At 52.3% G+C, this 24221-nt stretch overlaps 1 protein-coding gene across 5 annotated transcripts in view; it reads right to left on the bottom strand.

The window, feature by feature from the left end:
• Nucleotides 1-6806: 6806 nt before the first annotated feature.
• POLR3E (RNA polymerase III subunit E) overlaps nt 6807-24221 on the bottom strand; it is a 29793-nt gene continuing 12378 nt past the window's right edge. For 2 of the 5 annotated variants that reach the window (XM_044915085.1, XM_021686841.2), the window contains 14 exons: nt 22782-22889; nt 22396-22445; nt 20539-20658; nt 19191-19276; nt 18785-18829; nt 18608-18699; nt 17511-17631; nt 14854-14935; nt 13827-13886; nt 13588-13745; nt 13157-13218; nt 12068-12591; nt 9796-9873; nt 8180-8483 (listed from right to left, as the gene is read on the bottom strand). In XM_044915085.1, the coding sequence (XP_044771020.1) occupies nt 8292-8483; nt 9796-9873; nt 12068-12591; nt 13157-13218; nt 13588-13745; nt 13827-13886; nt 14854-14935; nt 17511-17631; nt 18608-18699; nt 18785-18829; nt 19191-19276; nt 20539-20658; nt 22396-22445; nt 22782-22889 (1778 nt within the window). In that variant the 3' untranslated portion in view covers nt 8180-8291. Of the gene's footprint in view, nt 7637-7758; nt 7810-8179; nt 8484-9795; nt 9874-12067; nt 12592-13156; nt 13219-13587; nt 13746-13826; nt 13887-14853; nt 14936-17510; nt 17632-18607; nt 18700-18784; nt 18830-19190; nt 19277-20538; nt 20659-22395; nt 22446-22781; nt 22890-24221 lie in introns of those variants that run through there. The other 3 variants (XM_021686838.2, XM_021686840.2, XM_021686839.2) reach the window with 3 other exon arrangements.

The following is a 24221-nucleotide window of genomic DNA, read 5'->3' as shown; positions in this document are numbered from 1 at the left end:
CTTATTGTGTTAAATCCTCTGTTTCCTTAGTTATCTTCTGTCTGGTTGTTCTTTCCGTTATTGTGAATGGGGTATTAAAGTCTCCTAATCTCCCTGGAATATCTTTTCTCCATCCTTTCAATTTCAACCTGTTTGTGTCATTGGATCTCAAGTGAGTCTCTTGTAGACAGCATCTAGTTCACTCGTGTGTGTGTGTGTGTGTGTGTGTTTTATTTTTTTTTTTTAAGATTTTATTTATTTATTTGACAGAGAGAGACACAGCAAGAGAGGGAACACAAGCAGGGGAAGTGGGAGAGGGAGAAGCAGGCTTCCCGCAGAGCAGAGAGCCTGATGCGGGGCTCGATCCCAGGACCCTGAGATCATGACCTGAGCCGAAGGCAGACGCTTAACGACTGAGCCACCCAGGCGCCCCTGTGTGTGTGTGTGTTTTAAATTGAAGCATAATTAACATAGTGTTATTAGTTTCAGATATACAATATAATGATTCAGCAGTTCTATACATTTTCAGTGCTCAAGATAAGTGCACTCTTAATCCCTTTTATCTATTTCACCCATTCCCTCTCCCCTCCCCTCTGGCAATCACCAATTTGTTCTCTGTATTTTAGTCTGATTTGTTTCTTTGTTCATTTGTTTCTTAAACTCTCTATATGAGTGAAATCATGATATTTGTCTTTCTTTAGCTTATTTCACTTAGCATAATACCCTCTAGGTCCATCCATGTTGGATCATGTGTTTTTATCTATTCTGCCAATATCTGTCTTGATTGGAGCGATTACCCGTTTACATTTAAAGTAATTTTGATAAGGAGGAAATTCTCTCATTGTGCTATTTGTTTTCTATATGCCTTACAGCTTTTTGTCCATTTCCTGCACTCCTGTCATCTTTGTGTTTAGTTGATTTTTTTTTTTTTTTTGTAATGAGATGTTTAAATTCCTTTCTTCCTTTTGTGTATATTCTACAGCTATTTTCTTCATGGTTAGCATGGGGATTACATTTAACATCCTAAAGTTAAAACAGTAATTTGAGTTTATACCAGCTTAACTCCAGTAACAAAAAACAAACAAAACCAAAAACACTCTGTTCCTTTACACCTCCAACCCCATCCCTTTTGGTTATTGATGTCACAAAGCTACCTTTTTATGCATTGTGGGGGCGCCTGGGTGGCTCAGTTGGTTAAGCGACTGCTTTCGGCTCAGGTCATGATCCTGGAGTCCCGGGATCGAGTCCTGCATCGGGCTCCCTGCTCGGCAGGGAGTCTGCTTCTCCCTCTGACCCTCCCCCCTCTCATGTGCTCTCTCTCTCTCATTCTCTCTGTCTCAAATAAATAAATAAAATCTTAAAAAAAATAAAAATAAAAATAAATAAATAAATAAATCTTTAAAAAACAAAACAGGGGCGCCTGGGTGGCTCAGTTGGTTAAGTGACTGCCTTCGGCTCAGGTCATGATCTTGGAGTCCCCGGGATCAAGTCCCACATCAGGCTCCCTGCTTAGCAGGGAGTCTGCTTCTCCCTCTGACCCTCACCCCTCTCATTCTCTCTCTCTGTGTCATTCTCTCTCTCTCTCAAAAATAAATAAAATTTAAAAAAAAATTTTTTTTAAAGTTGCAGTAATACTACTTTTACAGTAATTTTTCCTTAAATGTATTAGTTTCTTTTCTTTTTTAAAGTAAGCTCTATGCCCAATGTGGGGTCTGAACTTACAACCCCAAGATCAAGAGTCACATGCTCTATTGACTGTGCCCCAAATGCATTAGTCTCATAAGTCATGTAGAAAACAAAAAGTACTATTACAAACCATTGTTATAGTTATACTGGCTTTTATAATTGTCCATACTTTTATTTACCTTTATTGAAATCTTTGTTTCTCGATAGGGCTTCAGGTATTGTCTAGTGCCCTTTTGTTTCACTTTGCAGGACACATCTAGTGGTCATGAACTCCCTCAACTTTTGTTATCTGGGAATGTCTTAACTTCTCCTTCACTTTTTTTTTTTTTTTAAGATTTTATTTATTTATTTGACAGAGAGAGACACAGCGAGAGAGGGAACACAAGCAGGGGGAGTGGGAGAGGGAGAAGCAGACTCCCTGCAGAGCAGGGAGCCCAATGCAGGGCTCGATCCCAGGACCCTGGGATCATGACCTGAGCCGAAGGTAGACGCCTAACGACTGAGCCATCCAGGCGCCCCTCTCCCTCACTTTTGAAGGACAATTTTACTGGATATAGGGTTCTTGGTTGACAGTTTTTATTGTTATTGTTTTTGAAGCACTTTGTATCTATCGGCCCACTGTATTGTGGCCTCCAAAGTTTCTAACAAGAAATCTTTTGATCATCTTATTGAGGACCCCCTGTGTGTGAGGATTTGCTTTTCTGTGGCTTTTCAGAATTCCCTTTGGCTTTTGAAAGTTTGATTATAATGTGTCTCAGTGGGTCTGAGTTTTTCTTGGAGTTTGTTGAGCTGCTTGAATGTTTATCTTCATGCCTTTTCATCAAGTTTGGGAAGTCTTCAGCCATTATTTCTTCATATATTCTCTGCTCCTTTCTCTCTCCTTCTGTCTCCTTCTGGGACTCCCACAATGTATATATTGGTCTTTTTAGTGGTGTCACACAGGTTCCTTAGGTTCTGCTCACTTTCCTTCACAGTTTTTGTTTCTCAGATGCAATAATTTCTTTTTTTTTTAAGATTTTATTTATTTGACAGAGAGAGACACAGCGAGAGAGGGAACACAATCAGGGGGAGTGGGAAAGGGAGTAGCAGGCTTCCTGCGGAGCAGGGAGCCCGACGTGGGGCTCGATCCCAGGACCCTGGGATCATGACCTGAGCCGAAGGCAGATGCTTAATGACTGAGCCACCCAGGCGCCCCATCAGATGGAGTAATTTCTATCATCTTATCTTCAAGTTTGCTGATTCTTTCTTCTACTTGCTCAAATCTGCCTTTGAATCCCTCTAGTGAATTTTTCATTTCCATTACTGTGCTTTTCAGTCCCAGAATTACTGTGGTTTTCTCTTTAGTTCTATCATTTCCATTTTGTTCACACATTTTCTTGACTGTCTCTACATCCTCTTGTTCTTTTGAGGTCTTTAAAACACATTGTCTTAAGGTCTTTGTCTACTATATCTGCCACTAGGCCTTTCAGGGACAGTTTGTTTTTTTCCTTTGAGTGCCCCATATTTTCCTGGTTTTGTATGCCTTGTGATTTTTTCAACAGCAGGCATTTGAATCTGATAATGTGGTAACTCTGGGAGTCAGATTCTCACCCTTTTCCAAGTTGTGCTGGTTTTATTGGTTGTTTTTGTTCCTTAAATTGTTGCAGGCTGTGTCTGTGCTGAGGATTAGCCTGAGGTGTAAACCTAAGGTCTTCTCAGGTCTTTTCTGAGCCTTTCCCTGGGCATGCATAGTCGCTTTCTAGTTTTCTCTGTATATGCGATCAATTTTTTAAAATATCCTAGTTTTTGGGGCGCCTGGGTGGCTCAGTCGTTAAGTGTCTGCCTTCGGCTCAGGTCATGATCCCAGGGTCTTGGGATCGAGCCCCGCATCGGGCTCCCTGCTCCGCGGGAAGCCTGCTTCTCCCTCTCTCACTCCCCCTGCTTGTGTTCCCTCACTCGCTATGTCTCTCTCTGTCAAATAAATAAATAAAATCTTAAAAAAAAATAAAATATCCTAGTTTTTAATGTCTCCCCAAAGGGCAAAAAGTGAAGAATGAATGGGGTGGGGAGGGGAGCATGGCAGTCTTTTAAATCCCCTGGCAGTCCCTTCAGCCTCAGCTGGAGAAACTTGCAACAGTGGGGGGAGGCGTGACACCGGCTTCCCGCCCCTGCACCTGTGGCCAGCGGCAGCCATCAGAACAGATCTCTGATCTTTCAAGAGTCTTTTTGCCCACCCAGGTTCCTGCAAGCTGTTGCAAGCTGCTCCACGAATATGGCTAGTGGTGGGGTACTTGCTACTGTGCTAGGGGCCAGAGTGGGCCCAAACTGCCGGCAAGGGACAGTCCTGGCTCTCCCTGGAAGTTACAGGCCCTGGAGTTCTAAAAGGGTTGCGTCAGACAAATTCTGCCTGTGCAATTGGTGTCGAGGTCAGGAGAGATTTCTGGTGCTTCTCATTCCACCATCTTTCCAGAATCTTCCTCAACTTCACCTATTCATCACTTGAAATCACCTGAATCAGTTCTAAATTTCCACATGAATTTGAACCTGTTTCTGTTCTAGGATTTAGTTTTTATGCATCTATGGCAGTTTTTAATTGCTGTTACAGCTTGATATTTTCCTGTTAAGAGACTATTGCCCTCATTGCTCCTTCAGAATTTCCCTGGCTTTTTTTTTCCCCCCGTTTTTTCCTATATGAACTTTAAAGTTAGCTTGTCTGGTTCTTGGAGGTAAATGGTTATTGGGATTAAGTTTAAAAATTTAATTTAACCAAGTACAGACTATAACACAGAGACTTTGATCCAAAAACATGGGTTTATGCCTTCCCATTTGTTCCAGTGGTCTTTGTGTCTCGGTTTTCAAATTTTTATCACTTAGGTCCTATAGATTTTAGAAGGTTCACCTCCTGAGTATTCTTTCCTTCTGTTAAAACATACATATACACACATATACATATATATATAATCTGTATATGTATGTTTTATCATTTTTAAGATTTTATTTGAGAGTGCACACACAAGCAGGGGAGGGGGAGAGGGAGAAGCAGACTCCCTGCTGAGCAAGGACCCCCCCCCCCCCGCCAACTCGGGGTTCCACCCCAGGACCCTGGGATCGTGACCTGAGCAGAAGGCAGACGCTTAACCAACTGAGCCACCCCGGTCTCTATACCCACTGTGGGGCTTGAACTTACGACTCAAAGATCAAGAGTTGAATGCTCTTCCAACTGAGCCAGCCAGGCCACCCCACCTCTGTTATATTTTCTAACTGTAGTTGCATATAGGAAAGCTACTGACTCCAGTTATTTTGTTGAATGTTTTTCGGAGTAGCTTTTAGTTGATTCTGTTGACATAGCTGAAAAAAAAGTTTTGTTTTTAAGTAATCTCCATACCCAACATGGGCCTTGAACTCAAAACCCGAGATTGAGTCACATGCTCCACCAAACCAGCCAGGCAACCTGAAAGTTTTGACTCCTTTTTGTCTGTTTTGTTAGACAGAACTAATTTGTCTAAATGTTTAATTTTAACTTAATCCTTTGCCTAATTGCTCTAAGTAGTATACCCAGGATACTAACTATGGTGAGTAAACATATATCTCAATCCTAAGGAGTATGTGAAGTGTTTGATTTAGCAGGTTAAATTTTTACCATTTTAATGAGGTTAATGAGAATCCACCTACTCCTATTTTAAGAACTTATATCTGAAATGAATTGTAGATCTCAATCCCAGAGATGATTTTTCCCCCTTCTCATTTAGCTTATTCTTGGTATGAGCTGCATTGTAGACATGCCCTGACACCACCCGTGCATTTTTTTTTTTTTTAAAGATTTTATTTCAGAGAGAGAGAGACAGTGAGCGAGGGAACACAAGCAGGGGGAGTGGGAGAGGGAGAAGCAGACTCCCCGCCAAGCAGGGAGCCTGATGCGGGGCTCGATCCCAGGACCCCGGGACCATGACCTGAGCTGAAGGCAGACGCTTTTTAATGACTGAGCCACCCAGGCGCCTCACCACCCCTGCATTTCTGTGACAGTAAGTTATTCCCAATATCCTCACCCTTTGCAAGACATCTTAGGGTGGTTATTTTTTTAACATGCTACTGCAGTCTACTACTAAGGATTTTAATTCCTATCATGCTTTGTCAGGTTTTAAATCAATACCTCAGAAGCTATTTGGAGGCTCATTACATGCTGAAGTTTAACCCTTGCATTTGTCATAAAGATGTGATCATAGTTCAACCATGAAAATACCTGGACCTTTTCTTCTCTAATAACTGGTCTGTTGTAATTTTCTTTCCAACCAGTTTTAAGGCTTATGTCATTTTCCTTCATCGGTTGGTATATATACCTTACATTAATTTTTACACCTTGTTTTTAACAACTCTTTCCTATATTCCTTAAGTTTATTTACTTTACTATTTGAATTTAGCGTTTAAATCCTCCGTCCCTATCAGTGTGTTTCAGGCTATGACTCCCCACGAGCCCCATAATTCCCTGTGGTCACTCTCCATCTCAGCTTCACACCATGACGAGTCTCCCCTTTATAAGGGGCTCATATAAGAGCTGAACAAACTCTCAATCAACTTCAGAAATTTTTTACTCTTTTCAGGCTCATGTTTGTTAACAATTAGTACCAAGAACATAATATACCACCATCCTGTTGAACTAGATTACCAAATATTAGACGTTTTTCTTTTTGGTGGTGGGGCATGCACACGCCCTCACCTAAACCTTCAGACAGTGGCTCTAAGTGCCCAAACCAGATCGTGGAAAACGCCTGAGGGAGCAGAATTTCACATCTTGCCCACCCCAACTTACTCTAATTTTTTTTTCCCCTAATCCTCTAGGGCTGCACGATCCACCAAGGTCACCATTAGCTACATGTCCCAAATGAGCGCTTACACTGTGGCTGGTCCAAATTGCAAGTGTCCTAAGTATAAAGTACCAGATCTTGAAAACTGAGTATTTTACATTTTTTTATACTAACATTTTTTTATTATATGTTGTTGTTTTAGCTATTATATTAGGCTAAATAAAAAATACTTTTACCAATCTCAATAAACGACACAGATGACTGCACCGTTCTGCCAGGCAGCGCTAAGTTCTCCCTCCGTCCGGCGGCTCCCTTCCCTGGTGACATGCGAGGCTGAGAGCACACACAACACTGCCTTCCTGGAGCCCTTAGAAGACAGTAGCACCATGATGCCAGGTTAGTGTTAGTATTTATTTTAAAAATACACAAAATATAAATTTTTTACATCAAAGTGTGATAACCTCACTTATACATTGTTCCATACTTACCTGGTTTGGTTTGCACCCTTATGCAAACGTTAATAAATGGATTTGATTCTGATTTTTTGCTAGGGTTCATGTAAACAGCTGAAACTGCTACATAAAATGGACTTAAAAGGTAAGGTGGCCACAGAAACCCAGCAGTGAAACAATTCGATTTGGTCTGTTTAATGAAATTGGCAGAAGTCTTAGCAGATAGGTAGTCGAGGACTAAATACTGGCTTCTAGGCATTTTAAATATTTAAAACCTTGAGGTTTTCTTCATCTTGTAAACACAACTTAGACCTTGTTGGCATTAAGCTTGAAAAGCAAAATATTAAACCATGATTTTCATCAGCCTGCCTGTGGTCAGTATACACTCTCTTTATTACGAGAATGAACCAAATAATAAGCAAAATACATCAGGAATTTCAAATTATACTGTAATGAAGGTCCCGGCTGCCCTCCGTCCTGGGAGCGATCGAACTTCAGCTGACCCTGCCCCTGGCTGAGGAAGATCCCCGCTGGCCGCCAGACAGTACCCCGCCCCCGCCGCGGCACGGTCAGTTCCTCTTGCTCCGGGTCTTCCGAAGCAGCGAGACCACTGCCACGTCTGCCGGCTCCGCCGTCCTTCCTTGGGCTTGGATTCACTGGGTTAGTGGTCTGTGACTACTGTCAAGACTGCACCGTCCCTTTAAGGTACCACATGCCGCCATAGCTTACACAGCAGTCCTGGGAGGAGAGAGGAGCGTGTTAAGGGCAGACTCTCTGCGTCCTGTACGGAACGCCACGACCCAGTGTCTGATTAACGGATAGAGCACAAATGGGAAACCAAGATCTGCCCTATCACAGTGCTGCGGTAGCGATGTTTGTTTGGGCCTCAGGAGCTCTTCCTCTCAGGGGGTCTGAAAAATGAGGAACCAGAAATGAATGTGCTTTGTAAGCACAAGATTAAAAATAAAACTGTCCGTAAGTGGACCCAGAACAAAGGTGCCTCATAAATGGCACCAGGTTATGGCCTCGGATGTCTGAGGTCATCACGATGTGAGGAAACGGTCAGCAGCTTTCCGTGTTTCAGGGTTTTTGCAAATACGGTGTTCTGTACCACAGTCAATTCATAAAAGCATTAAAGTAGGATACTTAGGTACTTTCATATACTAGACAAATATTCCTTTTTAAACGAAATTTAACTTAAAAATTGATTCTACTGAAATCAAGCGGTATAAGATTCAAAAGGGGAGGGGAGCCGGGACTCTCAGGCCCGGTCACCTCAAGGGATGACGCACCAGACTATTTTTTGAAGGTGGCGTCCACACCTCAGTTCAGTCCTTCTGCCCGCACCCACCATCATCAGGTGGAGACCCCCTGGCTGGGGAGGGGGCCGGATTTAAGAAACACACTGCGGCCCTCCACCTGACACGGGGAGGAGCCTGACAACACAAAGCAGGTGTACCTTTAGCACTTTATCCACCTCCTGTTTACTCAGATCCTCTCCGCACTCTTGAGTCAGCCGTGACTGGATCATGTTCCGGCGTACCCGGTAATTTTTGGAAAAGATTTCAAGCAAAACCTGTCGGTGCTTTAGGAGCAAAAATATGTTATTGTGGAAAACAGTCACCTAAAAGAGAACCCCGAACAAGAAATCCAAAGCTATGGACCTAACTCCACACTGCAGTCTGTGTGCACCCGGGACTTGTTTAAAGATGAATACATCTGACCAATCAATCGGTCATCCCGACACTCCAAGAAGAGAAAAGCCAGAGGCGTGCCGGCAGAGGAAAAGCAATTTAGACTTGGTGTTTCATGGTAATTAGGAGGCAGGGAAAGGTACCATCTAAGCTGTGTGAAGACAGGGCCGGAAAGCTTTGTCATGTATATTTTTAAAAATATCCCTTATTTGAATCTGATCATTAAAAGAAAAAAGTAATTGTCAAATTCTTTGAATTTCCTACTCTGTCAGGACTAGAAAACTCCGATGCCACATCTTCTAGCCAAGAGCACGCAGGCTAGCTAGCTCAGGACTGCTCTCGCACTGGGACCCCTACCGAGGCCAAAGGGGGACGCTCCCCACACCTTAGGGATAGGACCTGGGAAAGAACAGACTAGTATTTCAGCAGTTTAATCTTCATTCTTAACGTTCAGGCAAGTTCATGATTTAAGGAAAATTTTGGACCTCAGGGTCCATGAGCATACTAGACAAGACACTGGTGCTGTTAACTCCTGCTATTTTGTTCACGGAACACTCGGCACTCTTCTTGCCTGGGTGTGAGAGGAGGCAAAATGGACCAATTTCTCTTAGAAACCAGCACCCGAGATCTGGTAAGAACTCCTTTTAATTCTTACTGCCAGAGGCCACCTGAGAAATGTGGACCGTCACTGGTTCCTGAGCCCGGCTGGATGGCAGAATCCTCTGGAAGGTGGCTCAGTTGGTGAGGCATCTGCCCGGGGTCCTGGGATCGAGTCCTACGTTGGGCTCCCTGCTCAGCGGGGAGCCTGCTTCTCCCTCTGCCTCTGCCCCTCCCCCTGCTTGTGCTCTCTCGCTCTCTCTCAAGTAAAATCTTAAAAAAAAAAAAAAAAAATCTGTAAACATGGAAACACCTAGCTCCTACAGAGCTGAACTAAATCTCTGGCGTCAGTGCTAGGAGCCTACAAATATTTTTTAAGAGGATTCTAATGCAGCTCGTCTAGACTGACAATCAGGAACCACTGGTTTCGGCTCAAAGGACGGGCCCATCCAGCTTGTTTTAGCAACACACAGAGACACGGAGCCAGAATATCTAAAACTGGGAGTGGCTGGAAAACCTGAAGCGTACATTCTGTGCTCTGGGTCTCCCTAAAGGCCTCACCCCACCTCCCTGCTCTTGGGGAGACAGCAGAAGAGATCACCTTACCTGATCGCTCATGTCTCCAGACTCCCAGAGGGCGAACACCTTCTGCTCATCTGGGGACGCAGCGGTCTGGGGGGGAAACTAAGCAAGGCCTGGGTGTGAGTTGTCGGTCTTTCCCACACGGGTCCACCTTGCCGCCCCACCCCCACCCCCACAGTGTGCATGAGTCCCATTCAGGGAGTGAGCCCATGTGAGACCAGGGGTTCCAATTCCAGCTCCTGCCACTCCCTAGGGCTTCAGTGGGATGGAGCAGGACCCGCCCAGCCCGAAGCCCCCAGATTCACTGGACAAGGAGGGAAATTTTTCTGTTCCTCCTTACAGCTTGGCATCAGCTCCCCTCCAACAGCCAATATCGCCCTACCCTAAACATAAGCCCTCAGATGTGTCCTGAGCGGCACTCCCACCCCCATACGGCCTTGGGAGTATCCTGGGGATTCCTTCCAACCCCTTCCCTCAGGGGCTGCGTCGGTACAGGTGAGAGGCCCTGCCCGACTCCCAAGCAACCCACACCACTTGGTTCAGCAGGGTCCGAAGGTGGACCAAGAGAAGAGGGCCAGGCTCAGGGCACCTGGTAGAGCGGTTTCCAGCCCTGACCCCACAACACAAGCAACAGTGGGAGCTCCTACCACATAAAGCCCCTGGGGGACTAGAACCATACAATCTCATTTGATCATCAGAAACCAGAGAGGCAGGGGCAAGGTGCTGCAGCCTCTCACTCTGCAGGAGAATCCAGCTCAGAGTTTACTCAGTGTCTGGGTCGCACATCTAATACATAGCAGAACCAGGGTTAAACTCAAGTCCGTGAGTCTACTCACTCTCCCTGGACCTCAGCACCCTGAGGCCGGACACATTGGAGGTCTTTTCCTCCACAGAAAGGAGCATTCTATCTGGTCCCTACATCAGGATCAGGGAGAGCGAAGTCAACGGGAGCAGCAGAGAGGGGCCATAGTCTCCCAGGGACACCAGCCCCACCAAGGGGAAGGAGCAGGGCAAGGGTGCCTGAGAGCAGCCTACTTCACACCCCTCTCCCATCCACCCCAGCAGCCCAAGACAGCCTAGCTAACCCTGGGCAGGCGCCCCCTCCCCTGCCTGGCCCAGCTCTGAGAAGGGGGAGCCTGGAGCTAACTAGACTAACTAGACCCACTTGCTGGGCGGGCAAGGGTGGCTCCAAATAGGGCAGGGCCCCCAAGCCCTGGTACCTCTCATAGGAAACCGCACCAAGGAGGCTCCTTGCCACGAGGGCCAGATCTCCTGGGACAGCCTAGCCAGCATGGGATCCAGGGCCTCTCGTCCTAGTTTGTGTGTCTCACATACACAAAGATGGCCCTCGCCTCACATCACCCAAGGCTGCAGGTGCTTCTGACCTTGGAATGCAAACGTTGAGGCTCCCTTAAGAGGCAGCCGCAGCCCCACCCCAGACCTGTTTGCTGCCAGGTCTGGGCGGGGCCTGGGGGGAGAGAATGAGCAGCACCACTTCCGGAAGCCCCAGCCTGGCCCTCTCCACCCTCAGCTGCTGCGGGCGGCTTCCATTCCAGCGCCCCTGCCGATGCCGGGACCAGAGGCCCGGGCTTGGGTGGCTCGCGCTGCCACCCTCAGGCCCCACAGCAGAAATGCCGAGCACGCCGGTCAGGTAATCTCTAGCCGGGGAGGCCTGCCAGAGGCGGGGCACGAGCCGTGGGCTCGGGTCAAAGGGGCAGCGCGTCTCAGGTAACGCAGAAAAGATTTCAGCCCCTGCAGCCACTATGCTGAGGCTCCGGTTCCAGCTCTGGCACCTCCTGGGTATACCTTTACATAAGCTCATTTCACGTCTTTGAAGGTCGGTCTCTACACCTGCACATCGCAAAGATCAATCGATGACAGAAACGAACTCAGCCCGAGAAACGGCAGGGCTGACAGGGCCCTGCACTGACCAAGGCCCTGCCGTAGGCCAAGCTACGGGTGAGCGCCTTCGGACATCTCCAGGGGCCCTTACCCAAGTCCTATGGACCACAGCCAGCATCTGCCCACGTGAGATGAGGAGGCAGAGCCCGAGAGGCCCAAGGTCACACAGAGCCGCCCCCCGAGAGCCAAGATTCAGACCAAGGTCAACACTCCTCCCAAGTTCCCACGCAGCCTCCAAACAACTGGTTCCCCCAAAGCAAGCGGGGCACAGGTCACTCCAGAGGGACCCCGCTTGTTGCTTTTCCGCCAGGAAAGAGGCTGCCCGCCAGGAGCCCCCCGAGGGGCAGAGGGTGGCCTCGCGGGTACGCCCGTCCGGAGGCGCGGCTCTACTTACAGGCACCAGTATCTGCTTGCAGCCGGCGGCCAACACCGTGTCCTGCAGCATGCGGTCCGAGATGCCGCTGAACAGCGTGTGGCCGGGGGGCAGGCTGGCCAGGTGCAGGTTGAAGAGGCGCTTGAGTTCACTCAGCGTGAGCACGAACTGTCTCTGGAAGGTGGCCTCCACGAAGGCCCTCAGTTCCCGGGCCACGGGGGTGCTGGCACAGCCTGGCGGCGGGTGCCCATTGAAGCTGTCCCCGCCGGCCGCCCGCCCGCTAGGCAACCCGTTGGCCAGCCTGTCGTGGAGGCCGCCACCGAGAGAGGTGTCCATGGGCTCCTCGTCTTCCTCTGCGTCTTGATCTTCCTCGTCCTCTCCCTCACTCATGGGCTCCTCCTTGATCCGCACGCCGGGCAGGACCGTGGCCGCCCGCATCTGCTCCTTCCTCCGCTGCAGCTCACGTTCCAGCAGTGCGTGGTTCTGCTGGGCCTTGCTTTTGGCCGCCTGGACCCGCTGGTCCCCAGAGAGCAGCGCAGCAGGCCCTGTGGGGAGAGGAGCGCTGCTCTGGAGGGCTCAGGGACAGCGCAGAGAAGGGCCCTTTGCCCCCCCCACCCCCGACAACCCCCGCCAGCCCGACGGGGGGCACCCTGCCCCCCAGAGGAAGGGCCCGGGAACAGCGCCGGCCAGCCAGGGCTGAAGCACGCCGCGGTCCTGCCTTTCACCCCCACCGGACCCGGGAGGGATGGAGCTCCCCCCGCCACGAGGAAAGAGACAGAAGTGGGGAAAATCAGAATCCCACGTTGGGAGATTCAAACCAGGACGGGTTACTGCTGAGTCCCTGCCAGTTCCTCCTGTCCCACCGCCACCTTCTGCCGACCCAGGAAGGCCTGCACCCCAGCACAGCCCCAGAGTTCAGAAGCCCTCAGTGCCCGAGGCAAGCCTTAAGCTGAGGTCTGTGGGGAAGGGGGAGGAAGGCACAGAAAGGACACCCAGTGATGAGAGCCACACAGCCCCCTCCGGCCCGAGCCCTGACAAGCCCCCGCAAAGCAGGCCTCCCGGAACCAGGGCTGGGTTAGGGGCCGGCCCAGTCCAAAGCGCCCCGCACACCTGATTGTCCATCTGGCTTCTTGGGCAAGCCTTCCTTCACAAGATTATACACTTTTTCTAATCTGAAAAGAAGAATAAGCTCTCTTAACTTTACAGCACGTCCCCTGTCACCGTCGAGGCAGGGACATCCTGGTGACTGAGATGCCGTGTGCACGGAGCCGGCTGGCCCTCCCCACGGCGCACAGGCCCCATGCCCACCGGAAGCCACTGGGCTGGGGCGGGCAGCGTGACCCACAGGAGCCCAGGCTCCTGCTCCCTCAGCCCCTCAGAAGAGACACGCCAGCTCTGATCAGCAGGGTCGGCTGCGCCAGGCCTGTGCTGGGAGGTTCTGGGATCGAGCCGCAGCGCTCACCGGAGTGGAGGAAGGGGTGCACGGGGCCCCAGCGCGCCTGGGGGGCGAGGTGGCTATGGCCTGGCCAGCAAGCCCTTACTTGGCCTGGATGCCCGTCCACAGCATATGCTGCCGCTGGACCACATCTGGATGTTTCTTGATGAAGTCCCCATCGGAAGGCAGTATGAACTCCCAGCCTTTGTTGACCCTCACCACGGCCATGTGCTCCAGGAAGTCCTTCACGTCCTCCGTGCAGAGCTGGGGGCAGGACAAAGGTGAGCCCCAAAAGCCTGGAAGCCACCCGGACGGCCCGGGCCTCCGACCGACAGCGGCACTTACTTTAGTCACGGCAGCCACCTCTTTCCTCACCACCCACCGGCTCTGCGTGAACTTCCACATCTGAGGGAGAAAAGGCAGCCTGTTTCTAGGATGCAAAGACGGGCTGCTCCCAAGACCATCCCCCAGACCTCTAGTTGTCCTGGGGGCCTGGGATGAGGGAAGACCGTCCCCGACGAGAACTGAGCTTGGACCAGCCGCCCCCTCCCAGGCCCCGCTGACAGCGTCCGCATGAAACGAAACGGGCTGGCAGGCGGTGGCAAACGGCACACGGGCTCCGGTGAGCAAGCCCAGGGGCGGATATCCACCGCACTCTGGCCCCAAGACAAAAACCAAGTGCAGAGGCACCTAGCCGCTAACTGTCCAGAGAAGCTGGGACATCCGCTCAGGCAGGGAGAAAACGAGGCGCTCGCTCAAACAGCTGAAGGGCTGCCCTGCGCACTTCATGGTCACTGCGGACAGCTTAGGAGACCGATTTCCCTCAAGGGAAGCAGTGCAGATCCCAGCAGGCGGGGTTCAAGCCCTTGAGAGGGATGCCTGGGCCGGTACTTACTGGATGAGGACAGGGCAATGGCGTGGAGGAATAAGCTGGCTCAGGAGTTCCCAAACCCACAGCAATAATGTACGAGAGAAGCAGGCCAGCCTGGGACCGCGGGGGACGGCACTGTCAGCCCCCACCCAAAGTTGGTGCCGTTCAGGGGTTTGGCCCAGTGATACCAGACTGTCCAATTATTTGTTAACGAGCTAGAAATCTGGTTTGTACCAGGATTTTGAACCGTAAACACTAATTCAAGTGAACATTTAAAAAAACCTGCTCAGGCCAAATGAAACATGTTCCTTAGAGTCCACCTATGGGCCTCTGGCTTGTAATCCCCATTATGAAGCCTAAGACTCCAGGATTCTGAGTCGAAGGAGAAAGAGAGAGGGTCCACAGCCACCCCCTGCCCTCCTCCCACTGCCCTACCCTGCCCGCCACCCCCTCCCAGATCCCTGCCCCACTGACCAGAGGCCAGAGAGCCCGGGCACTTACAACAAAGTCGCGACCGCGGCAGAGCACCTCAGCAGGCACACCACTGTGAGGGCTGGAGGAGTCCTTGGGGTACAGGATGTCACTGCCAACGAAAGCAGGAGCAGCAGGTCAGCCCCACTCCCAGCCCCTCCGCCGCCTGCAGGGCCCCAGCCCCAGCCTCTCCAACACGGCTGGCACAGCTGCCCTCGGGGCCACCCTTCCAACCGCAGAGCCTGGCTCTGTGAACACGTACGTAGAAGAGAAGCCTATCCCCCAAGAATCCTTCCTCCCAGCCCGTCACGACCTTCCATGCACACACTGGCCCAGCCCGAGGCCCACTGCAGTCAGGAAGGGCAGGGGCTCAGAAACAGGCCAGCCCGGGACTCTGGGAAGACAGCGAGTCCCACAGGCGGGGCGGGTGTGAGGCCTAGGGAGAGCGGCTGGGAAGCAGGACTCAAGGCCTCACCACCTGACGGAAGGGACGGGTGGGCAGTGTGAGCGGGGGCAAGAGGGGTCAGGGACTGGGACCTGGATGGGCCCCAAGGCACGAGTGGGGCTGAAGCCTTTGGAGTGAATGGGACCAGCAGTCCAGCTCAGAGACCTTCAGGGCCCAGGGGCAAATGAGCCGGCTTCTGAGGCTTGCAAGTAAAACCCTGACCAAGTTCAGCCACAGACCCTGTCTCTCTCTGTCTCTCTCTGTCTCTCTCTCTCTCACACTCACACACACACACACACACACACACACGACCATCCTGTGCCCGAGGAGCCTCTACTCTCCTGCACCCACTCCTTCTGCCGGGAGACCTCTCTCCGCACCTCCTCAATCCTACCTGGCAACCAGCTAATACTCTTCCTTCCAGCTCGAGCTCTGTGTCCACTCCCTTCCCAGAAACACGCTGTGGAGACAGGGACCATCACTGCCACACGAGGGAAGGGAGCTGCTCGGCCGATACTGAGCACGCGACGAGCGTGGCGCGCGCCCCAGACCTCTGCTCTCGGGGTGCTCATCTGTAACGGTGCCCACCCCCGCCGCACACATTTCCTGAGGACGGGGACAGCACATGAATGACAGCGGGGCACGGGGCACAGAACGCGCCACGGAGCCAGATTTAGTGAACGAGGTGTGAGTGTTGCATCATCTCCTCACAGGAACCCAAAGAGGCCGACGAGGGAGGAGCACCACCCCCAGGCCACTGGCAGGACCCGAGGGCTCGCGGCCGGACCCGAAGCACTGGGGCAGAGCGAACACGCGCGGCCCGGGAGGCCCCACCTTCAGGTCACTGGGACAGACCCCAGGCTGGAAGGGCAGAAGCACCAGGGCCACGGGTGGTGCTGGGCAAGAGCTCAAACCCCAGCTCCGGGGCTGCCTTGCTGCCAGACGTTTGCCAAGTCTCTGCCTCTCTGTCCTCGCTCATCCGTAGCATGAATATACCTAGGGGGTCCCATTTAGCGAGTGACCGCCATCCAAAGGCCTTCCGTAATCGGGCACTTGTGTGTTTCCCGGTGCGAGGGCGCCACCAGGTGGCAGCAACGTGAATACCCTTCACAATTCACGGCGAACCAACTGACAAGACGGTTTCTGCAATGAAGTACTTAAAAAATTTGGAACAATTCGTATTTTGACAGATCGTTCACCTTACACCACACTTTCTAAAAAGCCTTTATTAGTGTATTTTATGTTACGCTATTTAAAATTAACATAATCCAGGTGAACATAAAATGCTGCCTCACTTATTAGCAAGGGTCTAAGATGTGCCAGGCATTATACTGACTTTCAGGGATGTGAGGGAGGGTCAACACAGAAGTCCCTGCCCGCCCCGACAGTGACAATCTGGTGGAGGGATCACAGAGAGAAACTCCTGAAAGGCATCAAGCCACATGCTCCGAACCCCACGGGACACGTGAAAGGAAACTCACACTCAGACACATCTTAATGAACTGTGGAAAGCCACAAGAGAAAAGCTCAAAAAGAGCCAGAAGAAACCAAGAATAAAGACAGTAGACTCGTCACTAGAAACAGTGGGAATGAGAATGCAATGACATTGTCAGTATGTGGAAGGAAAACAATCAATCTCGAATTCTACACTCAGGAAAAATATCCTTTAACAACAGAAGTGGAATAGATATTTCCGACCATACAAAACCCACGGGAACCCCTCCCCTGCAGAGCTTCGTTAGAGGAAACACCCCAGCGGTTTTTGGCAGAAGGTAATTATCCCAGACAGAAACTCAGATGCAGAAAGGCATGATGAGCAAAATAAAAAAGTAAATATGTGAGCAGATCTGAAGAATACTGACTGGATATGATAATGTCCTGTGGGTTTTAAAATACAACTAAAACATATAAATAGAACAGCACATGAGTTGGGAGGAAGATAAATATAAAACATTCTAAGGTCTTTGAATTGTCCTGGATGAGGGTAAAACACAGCAATTAATATTAAGCTGTGATCAGTTATGAATGCACCCTGAAATCTGTAGGGTACTAAGAGAGCCCAGAAAGAATAACTTCCAAATTAGCAGGAAGAAACGGAATAATAAAAAAAGAATCCAGTAGCAGGTAAGAATGGATATGAAATCCGGAACAAACAGACAGCGCTATGGTAGACTTAAACCCAAAACATCAGTAATCACATTGAATTTAAATGGATCAGATGCTCCCATGCAGAGGAACTTACCTCTTCACGACCCAGTTTCCTTGGACTAACATCGCCACCTTCTGGATGCCACGCAGAACAGCCACAGAGTCGATGGAGGGGCCCAGGAGGCTCATCAAGTTGGCAAAAGGCATGACCTTCACTGAGGAGGATGCAGGAGTCATCAGACAAGGGAAGAGGGCCTGGGCCCTTCCCCACATCCCCCCCCCCCCCAAGTCTATACAGCTTCAGGCTCACACAACCACCCCAGCATGTGAGTAAGGCGGCCGACCCCACTGGCTGCTTGTGCAGGCAACCCACACTCACTGAATCCTGCAGCAAACACCCCAAGGGGTGCTCCTTAAAGGTAAGACTAGTACGGGACGCCTGGCTGGCTCAGTTGGTAGAGCATGCAACTCTTGATCTCAGGGTCATGAGTTCAAGCCCCACGTTAGGCGTGGCGCCCACTGGGGGGGGGGGGCGGGGGAGGAGACAAACAGCATAACCATTACTACCCGGGCCCAGAGAGGGCCTGGGGTAGGCCCCATGTCCTCTGCAGCAAGGCCAGTGGCCCGGCACCCTGGCAGCTCCAGGGAGAGCTGAGAGCTCCCCTCTGCTTAGGCCCCTGGAGGTGGTATCTCCGAAGAGGAGCCCGGGGCCTGGGACTCAGCTCTGAGGTTCAGGGCTCACATCTGCCCTACAGGTTCTGGCCCTCCGAGTCCTCTGACAAAGGGACCAGTCCCTACTGTGTGCAGCCTGGTGCGGGCCCCCCAAGATAGTCCAAGTGAATGAATGGAGCTCGTGTTCACGTGCAAGGCTCTGTATAAGCCGTGAAGAAGCCTCATCTCAGCCCCCAGGAGCTCTCCTAGTTCCTTAGGCGCAGGGGGGTCAGCGGCTGGCCCAGGCTCAATAGCAGGGGAGCGGCAGGAACCAGAGCCCGGCTGCGGGAGCCCCCCTCGCCCCCCCCACTGCTGCAGTGCGTTCCTTCCAGACGCGGCCAGATCTGTAAAGCTGGGCATGCTCTGGCTCTGGGTGGCGGGAGCCTCTGGCCTTGCCCCTCAGTCTAGTCTGTCCCACACTCCGTTTCCCAAGGAGGTGGTAGGGCTGCGGTCCCCCGGGGGAAGCCTGTGTCCACCCACCATTCTTCATCAGGATCTTGATCTGATCAGCCAGGGGCAGGGTACGCAGCTGGGCCATGGACAGGACGTTGCTGGGAGCCACGGGTTTGTCTCTGTTCAAAACAGAGACGCTGGGTTAGAGCACGGGTAGGAGGGGGGATTTGGGGTGGGGGTGGCGTCCGGCCCAACTCTACTCACTTCTCCTCCTCTGGGCTGGGTGGCATCAGCATCATGAGGTACTCACTGCAGGGGAGAGGGCAGAGTCAGCAGCTCCTGGGCTCTGGCCCTGCCCCACCCCTGCCCACAAACCCAGACTGCACCTAGGCTGAACCTCCCCAAGGGAGGGCTGGGGGCTGGGGGGCAGAGAGAGACCCACACCCACACTCCCTAGCCCCCCCCAAACTTGCGGAGAAAGGACGGCCATCTCCTGCCACGCACCCTCCCGACCCTCTCCAGAGGACGAAGGGCCCTCTCCCATGTCCGTGTCCCCTGCTAGAGAAGGGGCCACAGTCCCCGGGAAGGCCCCACACCACAGGGACCCTCCTGGGGCCAGTGGTGGCCTCAGCAGCCCCCAGGGCTCAACAGCCTGGCCTGCCGGTCCCACCTGGGTGACTTGACGAGCTCAGTGTTCTCAACCCCACCGGAACCCTGGCACAGCAGGTACTGGCGCTCGTGCTCAGAGCGGCTGTCCTGTTGGGGAAGGCGAAGGGTGGGGGGACCCTCAGCCACCACCCCAGGCCCGCGCCATCCCCCCGCCCCGAGCCCCTCTGCTGTCCAGTTTTCACCCCTGCATCACCTTTCCCTCCGGGCGCCCACTGTCCTGCCCCAAGGCCGGCCACAGGGTCATATCCAGCCACCTGAGCATGGCATTCAAGGCCTCTGTGAGGTGGCCGCAACCAACCATCTCCAGCTCTACGACCGAACAGCCCCAGCACCCATGCCTAGGTGCCCTGCCTGGGACACAGGGCCATTAGCCGCAACGGTAGAAATAACAGCCAGCGGGCGCCTGGGTGGCTCAGTTGGTTAAGCGACTGCCTTCGGCTCAGGTCATGATCCTGGAGTCCCTGGATCGAGTCCCGCATCGGGCTCCCTGCTCGGCAGGGAGTCTGCTTCTCCCTCTGACCCTCCTCCCTCTCATGCTCTCTGTCTCTCATTCTCTCTGTCTCAAATAAATAAATAAAATCTTTAAAAATAAAAAAAAATAAAAAAAAAAAAGAAATAACAGCCAGCAGTCCCCGAGCACCTACTATGTGCCGGGCTCTGGTGCGATGGCTGCTTATAGACAGCAACTTCTCTCATTAGGTAATTTGCATAAAGTCACACACCAGAAAACAGCACAGCTTCTGGAAGTCTGACTCTAAGGCTCAGTCAACATGAATCTTTCAGGAAAGTTCCAGAGAAATCAGGAGTTGCTCCTCCCCCAGGAAAATGTTGCGGAGCCCTACGGCACCTTTGGCTTCGATTCAATCGCTTCCCTTACTCAATACAGTTTCAAGGATTGGGTTCTAAGTCAGCACACGAGATGAAAACCAACTACAGTCAAAAGTGCCCTTGGCAGATACGCGGACTTGGCCATGTGACAGATGGCCGGTTCTCCATCGAGCGCTTTCATTCAGGACCCACGATGCATAAAAATCCGTAACCAAACACCAGCTCCACCCTGGGGCCGGCAAGAAGCTCACACTTGAGGAGAGCCTGGGGATGCCGAAAACCCCGACCAAGGAAACGGTGGACTCCTTTCTCAATCTCCTGCTCCCCTGGGACTCACGCTAAGTAGACCGGCTGGAACAAGGGACAAACTATCCCCAGGACTCTACCCTCTCTACCCGGGCCTCCCTCCCACAAGTGGCTCTCACTGAATCTGAAACCACCAGTTCAAGGTGAGACTGGGCTCTTCTCCCAGGACCCCGGCCCGGGGCCAGCATCAGCCGCCACCGGGGACCCCGGCTCACCCTCAGGCCATAGTAGTGCAGGTGCACCCAGGGCTCCTCGGCGTGCTTCTTCTGCAGGAACTCGTAGGACTGCACGCGGCGCTGGCGGGCCTGCTCCGACTCAGGACGGGAGAACCGCACCTGGGAGGGGGGTCGTGGCCTCAGGCCCGGGCCCCATCCTGGGCTGCCGGACTGCACCCCACGAGAAGACTGGAGAGCCCCGTAGCACTCCCACCTCCCCTTCATTTCCAGACACACATCTCTTAAATTCAGCTCCAACCGTGTCCCTCTCTGTGACCTGACGACACAGGCCAGGGAGCAGTTTTCTCGTGCTTCTGCCTGCCCGGCACCCAATCCATTTCCACTCCCACGGCTAACAGGCCCCCCCATTTTCCTTGGGGAAATGCCCAGCTCCCCCTCAGCTCAGGGGAGCAAATAGCCCTCCCCCTGCCCCCACCCCCACACACATTCCCAGCCACAGGAGTGGGCACGTGACTCAGACCTGGACAATCCGAGCACCAAATCCTCTTAGCCACAGGGGCTGGTTCAGGGTTGGCCAAGCCAATGAGTCCGGTCTGGGACTTTAGTTAGAAGTAATGAGAAAGAAGTTTCTCTTCCCCTGGGGTCTTGGAAGCTGGGAGGATGTGAGCCTGGAGCGGGGATAACTCTGTACCACTGGGGACAGACACCCTGCCTGAGAAAGGCCAAAAGAGGAAGGCGGAACCTGGAGATGGAGATGGAGAAACCAGGTCTTGATGACCGAGTCTGAGCACCTGAATCCAGCCATACCTGAAGCTACCCCTCAGCTTCTCAGTAACAGGGACCAATACATTCCATTTTGAGCTCATGCCAGGTAGGTCCGGGTTTCTGCTGCTTAGCGTCCTGATGGAACCGAGCCCTGACACCTCCCCTATGAAGGGCACACCCCCACGAGGGCGTTGGCTGGATTACAGAACCCTAGGATTCTTTTTTTCTTTTTTTTTAAAGTAGGCTCCACGCCCAACATGGGCCTTGAAATCACAACCCTGAGATTAAGAGTTGCATATTCTACTGACTGAGCCAGCCAGGTACCACAGAATCCTGGGATTCTATATGTGTCCTTTAAGTTCACGGGCCTAAGGATAACTTGTTAAATGAGGGCCAGTTGAGTTCCCGAGGAGGGCAGGAGGGTGATCATTCAAGAAGCTACTGAGAGAAGAGGGTGAGCACCCCCCACCGCACAGCGGTCATGTCGGTAGCGGCCCATCTTCAAGGACGTGCAAAGGCTCACAACTTAAGCCACATATGTACGCCATCCGTGTCACCATTTGTGCTTTCTTCCTTAAATACTCCTTTTAACCTCCGTATGCTTACACAGAGGAAACTCGGTAAGCCATAAATGGAAGGTCAATATTCTTCTCACCATGTCTGGAATACAGGCTTAGTATTCAGATAGAATTGCTGGGTCTGCACACCACCGGGAACAGTGAATGATGTGGTTAAGGCACATGGGGTTTTCGTTCCACTAGGACACGGGTTTCATGGCACAGACTGTGTGAGTTCCCTGGACCTCCTAGGCCCCCACCCAGTTTCCTCCTCCCAGGCAATTCCAGTTCCAGCCAAGCCCCAGGGTCCCCACGCTACAGAAGCCCCAGGCTGCTATGCTGTGAACAGCTGGGACAGGTCAGGGTGGGCGCAGGACAGGTTACTCCTCCAGGCTGCCCAGCAGGAAGGCTCTGAAGGATGGGACCGTTTCGGTATCTGTTTCACCCCCAGAGCCTGGGTTCTGCACGGCCCCTCCCACCCCGAGCTGCGTCCGGGCAGCTGAGCTACAAAGCCGGCCCGCTGCCCCCCGCCCAGGCGGCACCCTCCCTCTCCTCGGGGCCAGAGTTCACTCACCGTGATCTGCTTCACGTCTTCTTCTGCCTCATCCTGAGAAGAGTCTCCTGCTGCAAGAGAAAGCGGACACTGCTTGCAGCCTCTGGTGGAGCCCCAACTCCCCAGAAGGCCTGAGGCAGGGGCATCTGGGAATTCTCCTAGACAGGGATCGTTGGCCAAGTCAGCTCTTCTCAACCGGGGGCAATTTTGCCCACGAGGGGACACTTGGGAATGTAGAAAGCCACGTTTGGTTGTCAAAACTGTGTAGGTGAGTGCTCCCGGCATCCAGTGGGTAGAGCAGGGATGCTGCTAAGCGTCCTGGAATCCATCCCCCTGCAGTTTTTCCCATGACCCACCCATCCCTGCCAAGATGCAGACAGACAGAAGGGCTAGGGTCCAGAGCTCACCCTCATTGGCCGCCTCCCTCTCCCGGTGCTTGGCGTCCGCCTTATCCAGGTAGGAGAAGCTGGGCCGCAGCTGCAGGATGCCATGAAGAGGCGTCAGGTGCAGCTCACCTGGCAGAGGAAGAAGGCTTTGGACTTGACTCTGGGAACTGGGGCCAACCCACCCAGCTTGGCTCACGGCAGTCACAAAGGGCCCTGCACTCCCCCAAAGGCCTCGGCCTACCGCCAAGCCACCTGCCACCTCCGCTCTAGCCCCCAGTCTCAGGGCCTTGGCACCACCAGGCCCGCGGCCCTTCCCAACCCCACCTGGCCCAGTGAGCACACAGCTACAGTAGGACACGAACCCAGACCCTTCTGCTCAAAGCCACTTCTTGAAGCCTGCCTGCACACCCTCCCCCATGAGCATCGAAGGCCTTTCCGACCCTGGTCGCCGCCCCCCTCCCCCAGCTGCTTGCTCTGGCACACGGCAACGTTTCCGCTCCAAACACGGCCTCTCTTCCCCGCCGGGCCTTTGCCAGACACCCTCGATGCCCACCGCCCCCTCCCCACACAGACTGCCTCTCCTCCTCCAGCTCGGCTCGTCAAAACCCCACCCAATCTGCTCAGAAGTCGGCCGCACAAATGTGGCTGGAGGAATGGCCCCTGGCGGGGCCAGCTGGAGGACTGTCTACACAGTCCTGGACGAGGATCGTGACTTTTCCTCGTGAGTGAAACGTGTGCACTGGGAGGCAGTGCAAAGACCATCAATTTCTCTCAAGTCAGTGTGGGCTTGAAAGAGAAGAAATCACACGCTAAGGCTCTGGTAAGTGGCTCTGTGAAAGCGTTCTGGACTCCAGAGGGAGCGGGATGCTCGCAGTCAGGAGTAAAGAAGCAAATGGTCCTACAAATACCATATGATTTCACTCATATGTGGAAATTAAGAAACAAAAGAACAGGGTTAAAAAAAAAAAAGCACACACACAGAAAAAGATTCGGGGCTCCTGGCTGGCTCTGTTGGTAGAGCATGTGACCCTCGATCTAGGTTGTGAGCCTGAGGCCCACTCTGGGTGGGCGTGGAGCCTACTTAAAACAAAACAAAACAAAAACATACACACAAAGCACAGAACCCACAGACTCTTAACTACAGAGAACACACTGAGGGTCACCAGAGGGGAGTGGGTGGGGGGAACGGTGAACCAGGAGATGGCGATTCACAGTACACTTATGGTGCCGAGCACGGAGTCAGGTCCAGAATCACTGACTCCCTCTGCTGTACACCCGACACTGATAGAACACTGTCTGTTCGTTATACTGGAACTTAAAAAATAAAAAAAGAATCATTTTACCACCCTACATACAAGAATAATTTTCAGAGATGTTAAAAAATTTTTATATAAAGTACTATAAATACTAGGAAAAAAACGAGCAGAATCTTTGTATCAACCTAGGATGGGAGAAAGAATC

Source organism: Neomonachus schauinslandi, chromosome 5 (assembly GCF_002201575.2).
Source record: "Neomonachus schauinslandi chromosome 5, ASM220157v2, whole genome shotgun sequence".
Taxonomy (NCBI): Eukaryota; Metazoa; Chordata; class Mammalia; order Carnivora; family Phocidae; genus Neomonachus; species Neomonachus schauinslandi.
This window is presented reverse-complemented; position numbering and strand designations above follow the sequence as displayed.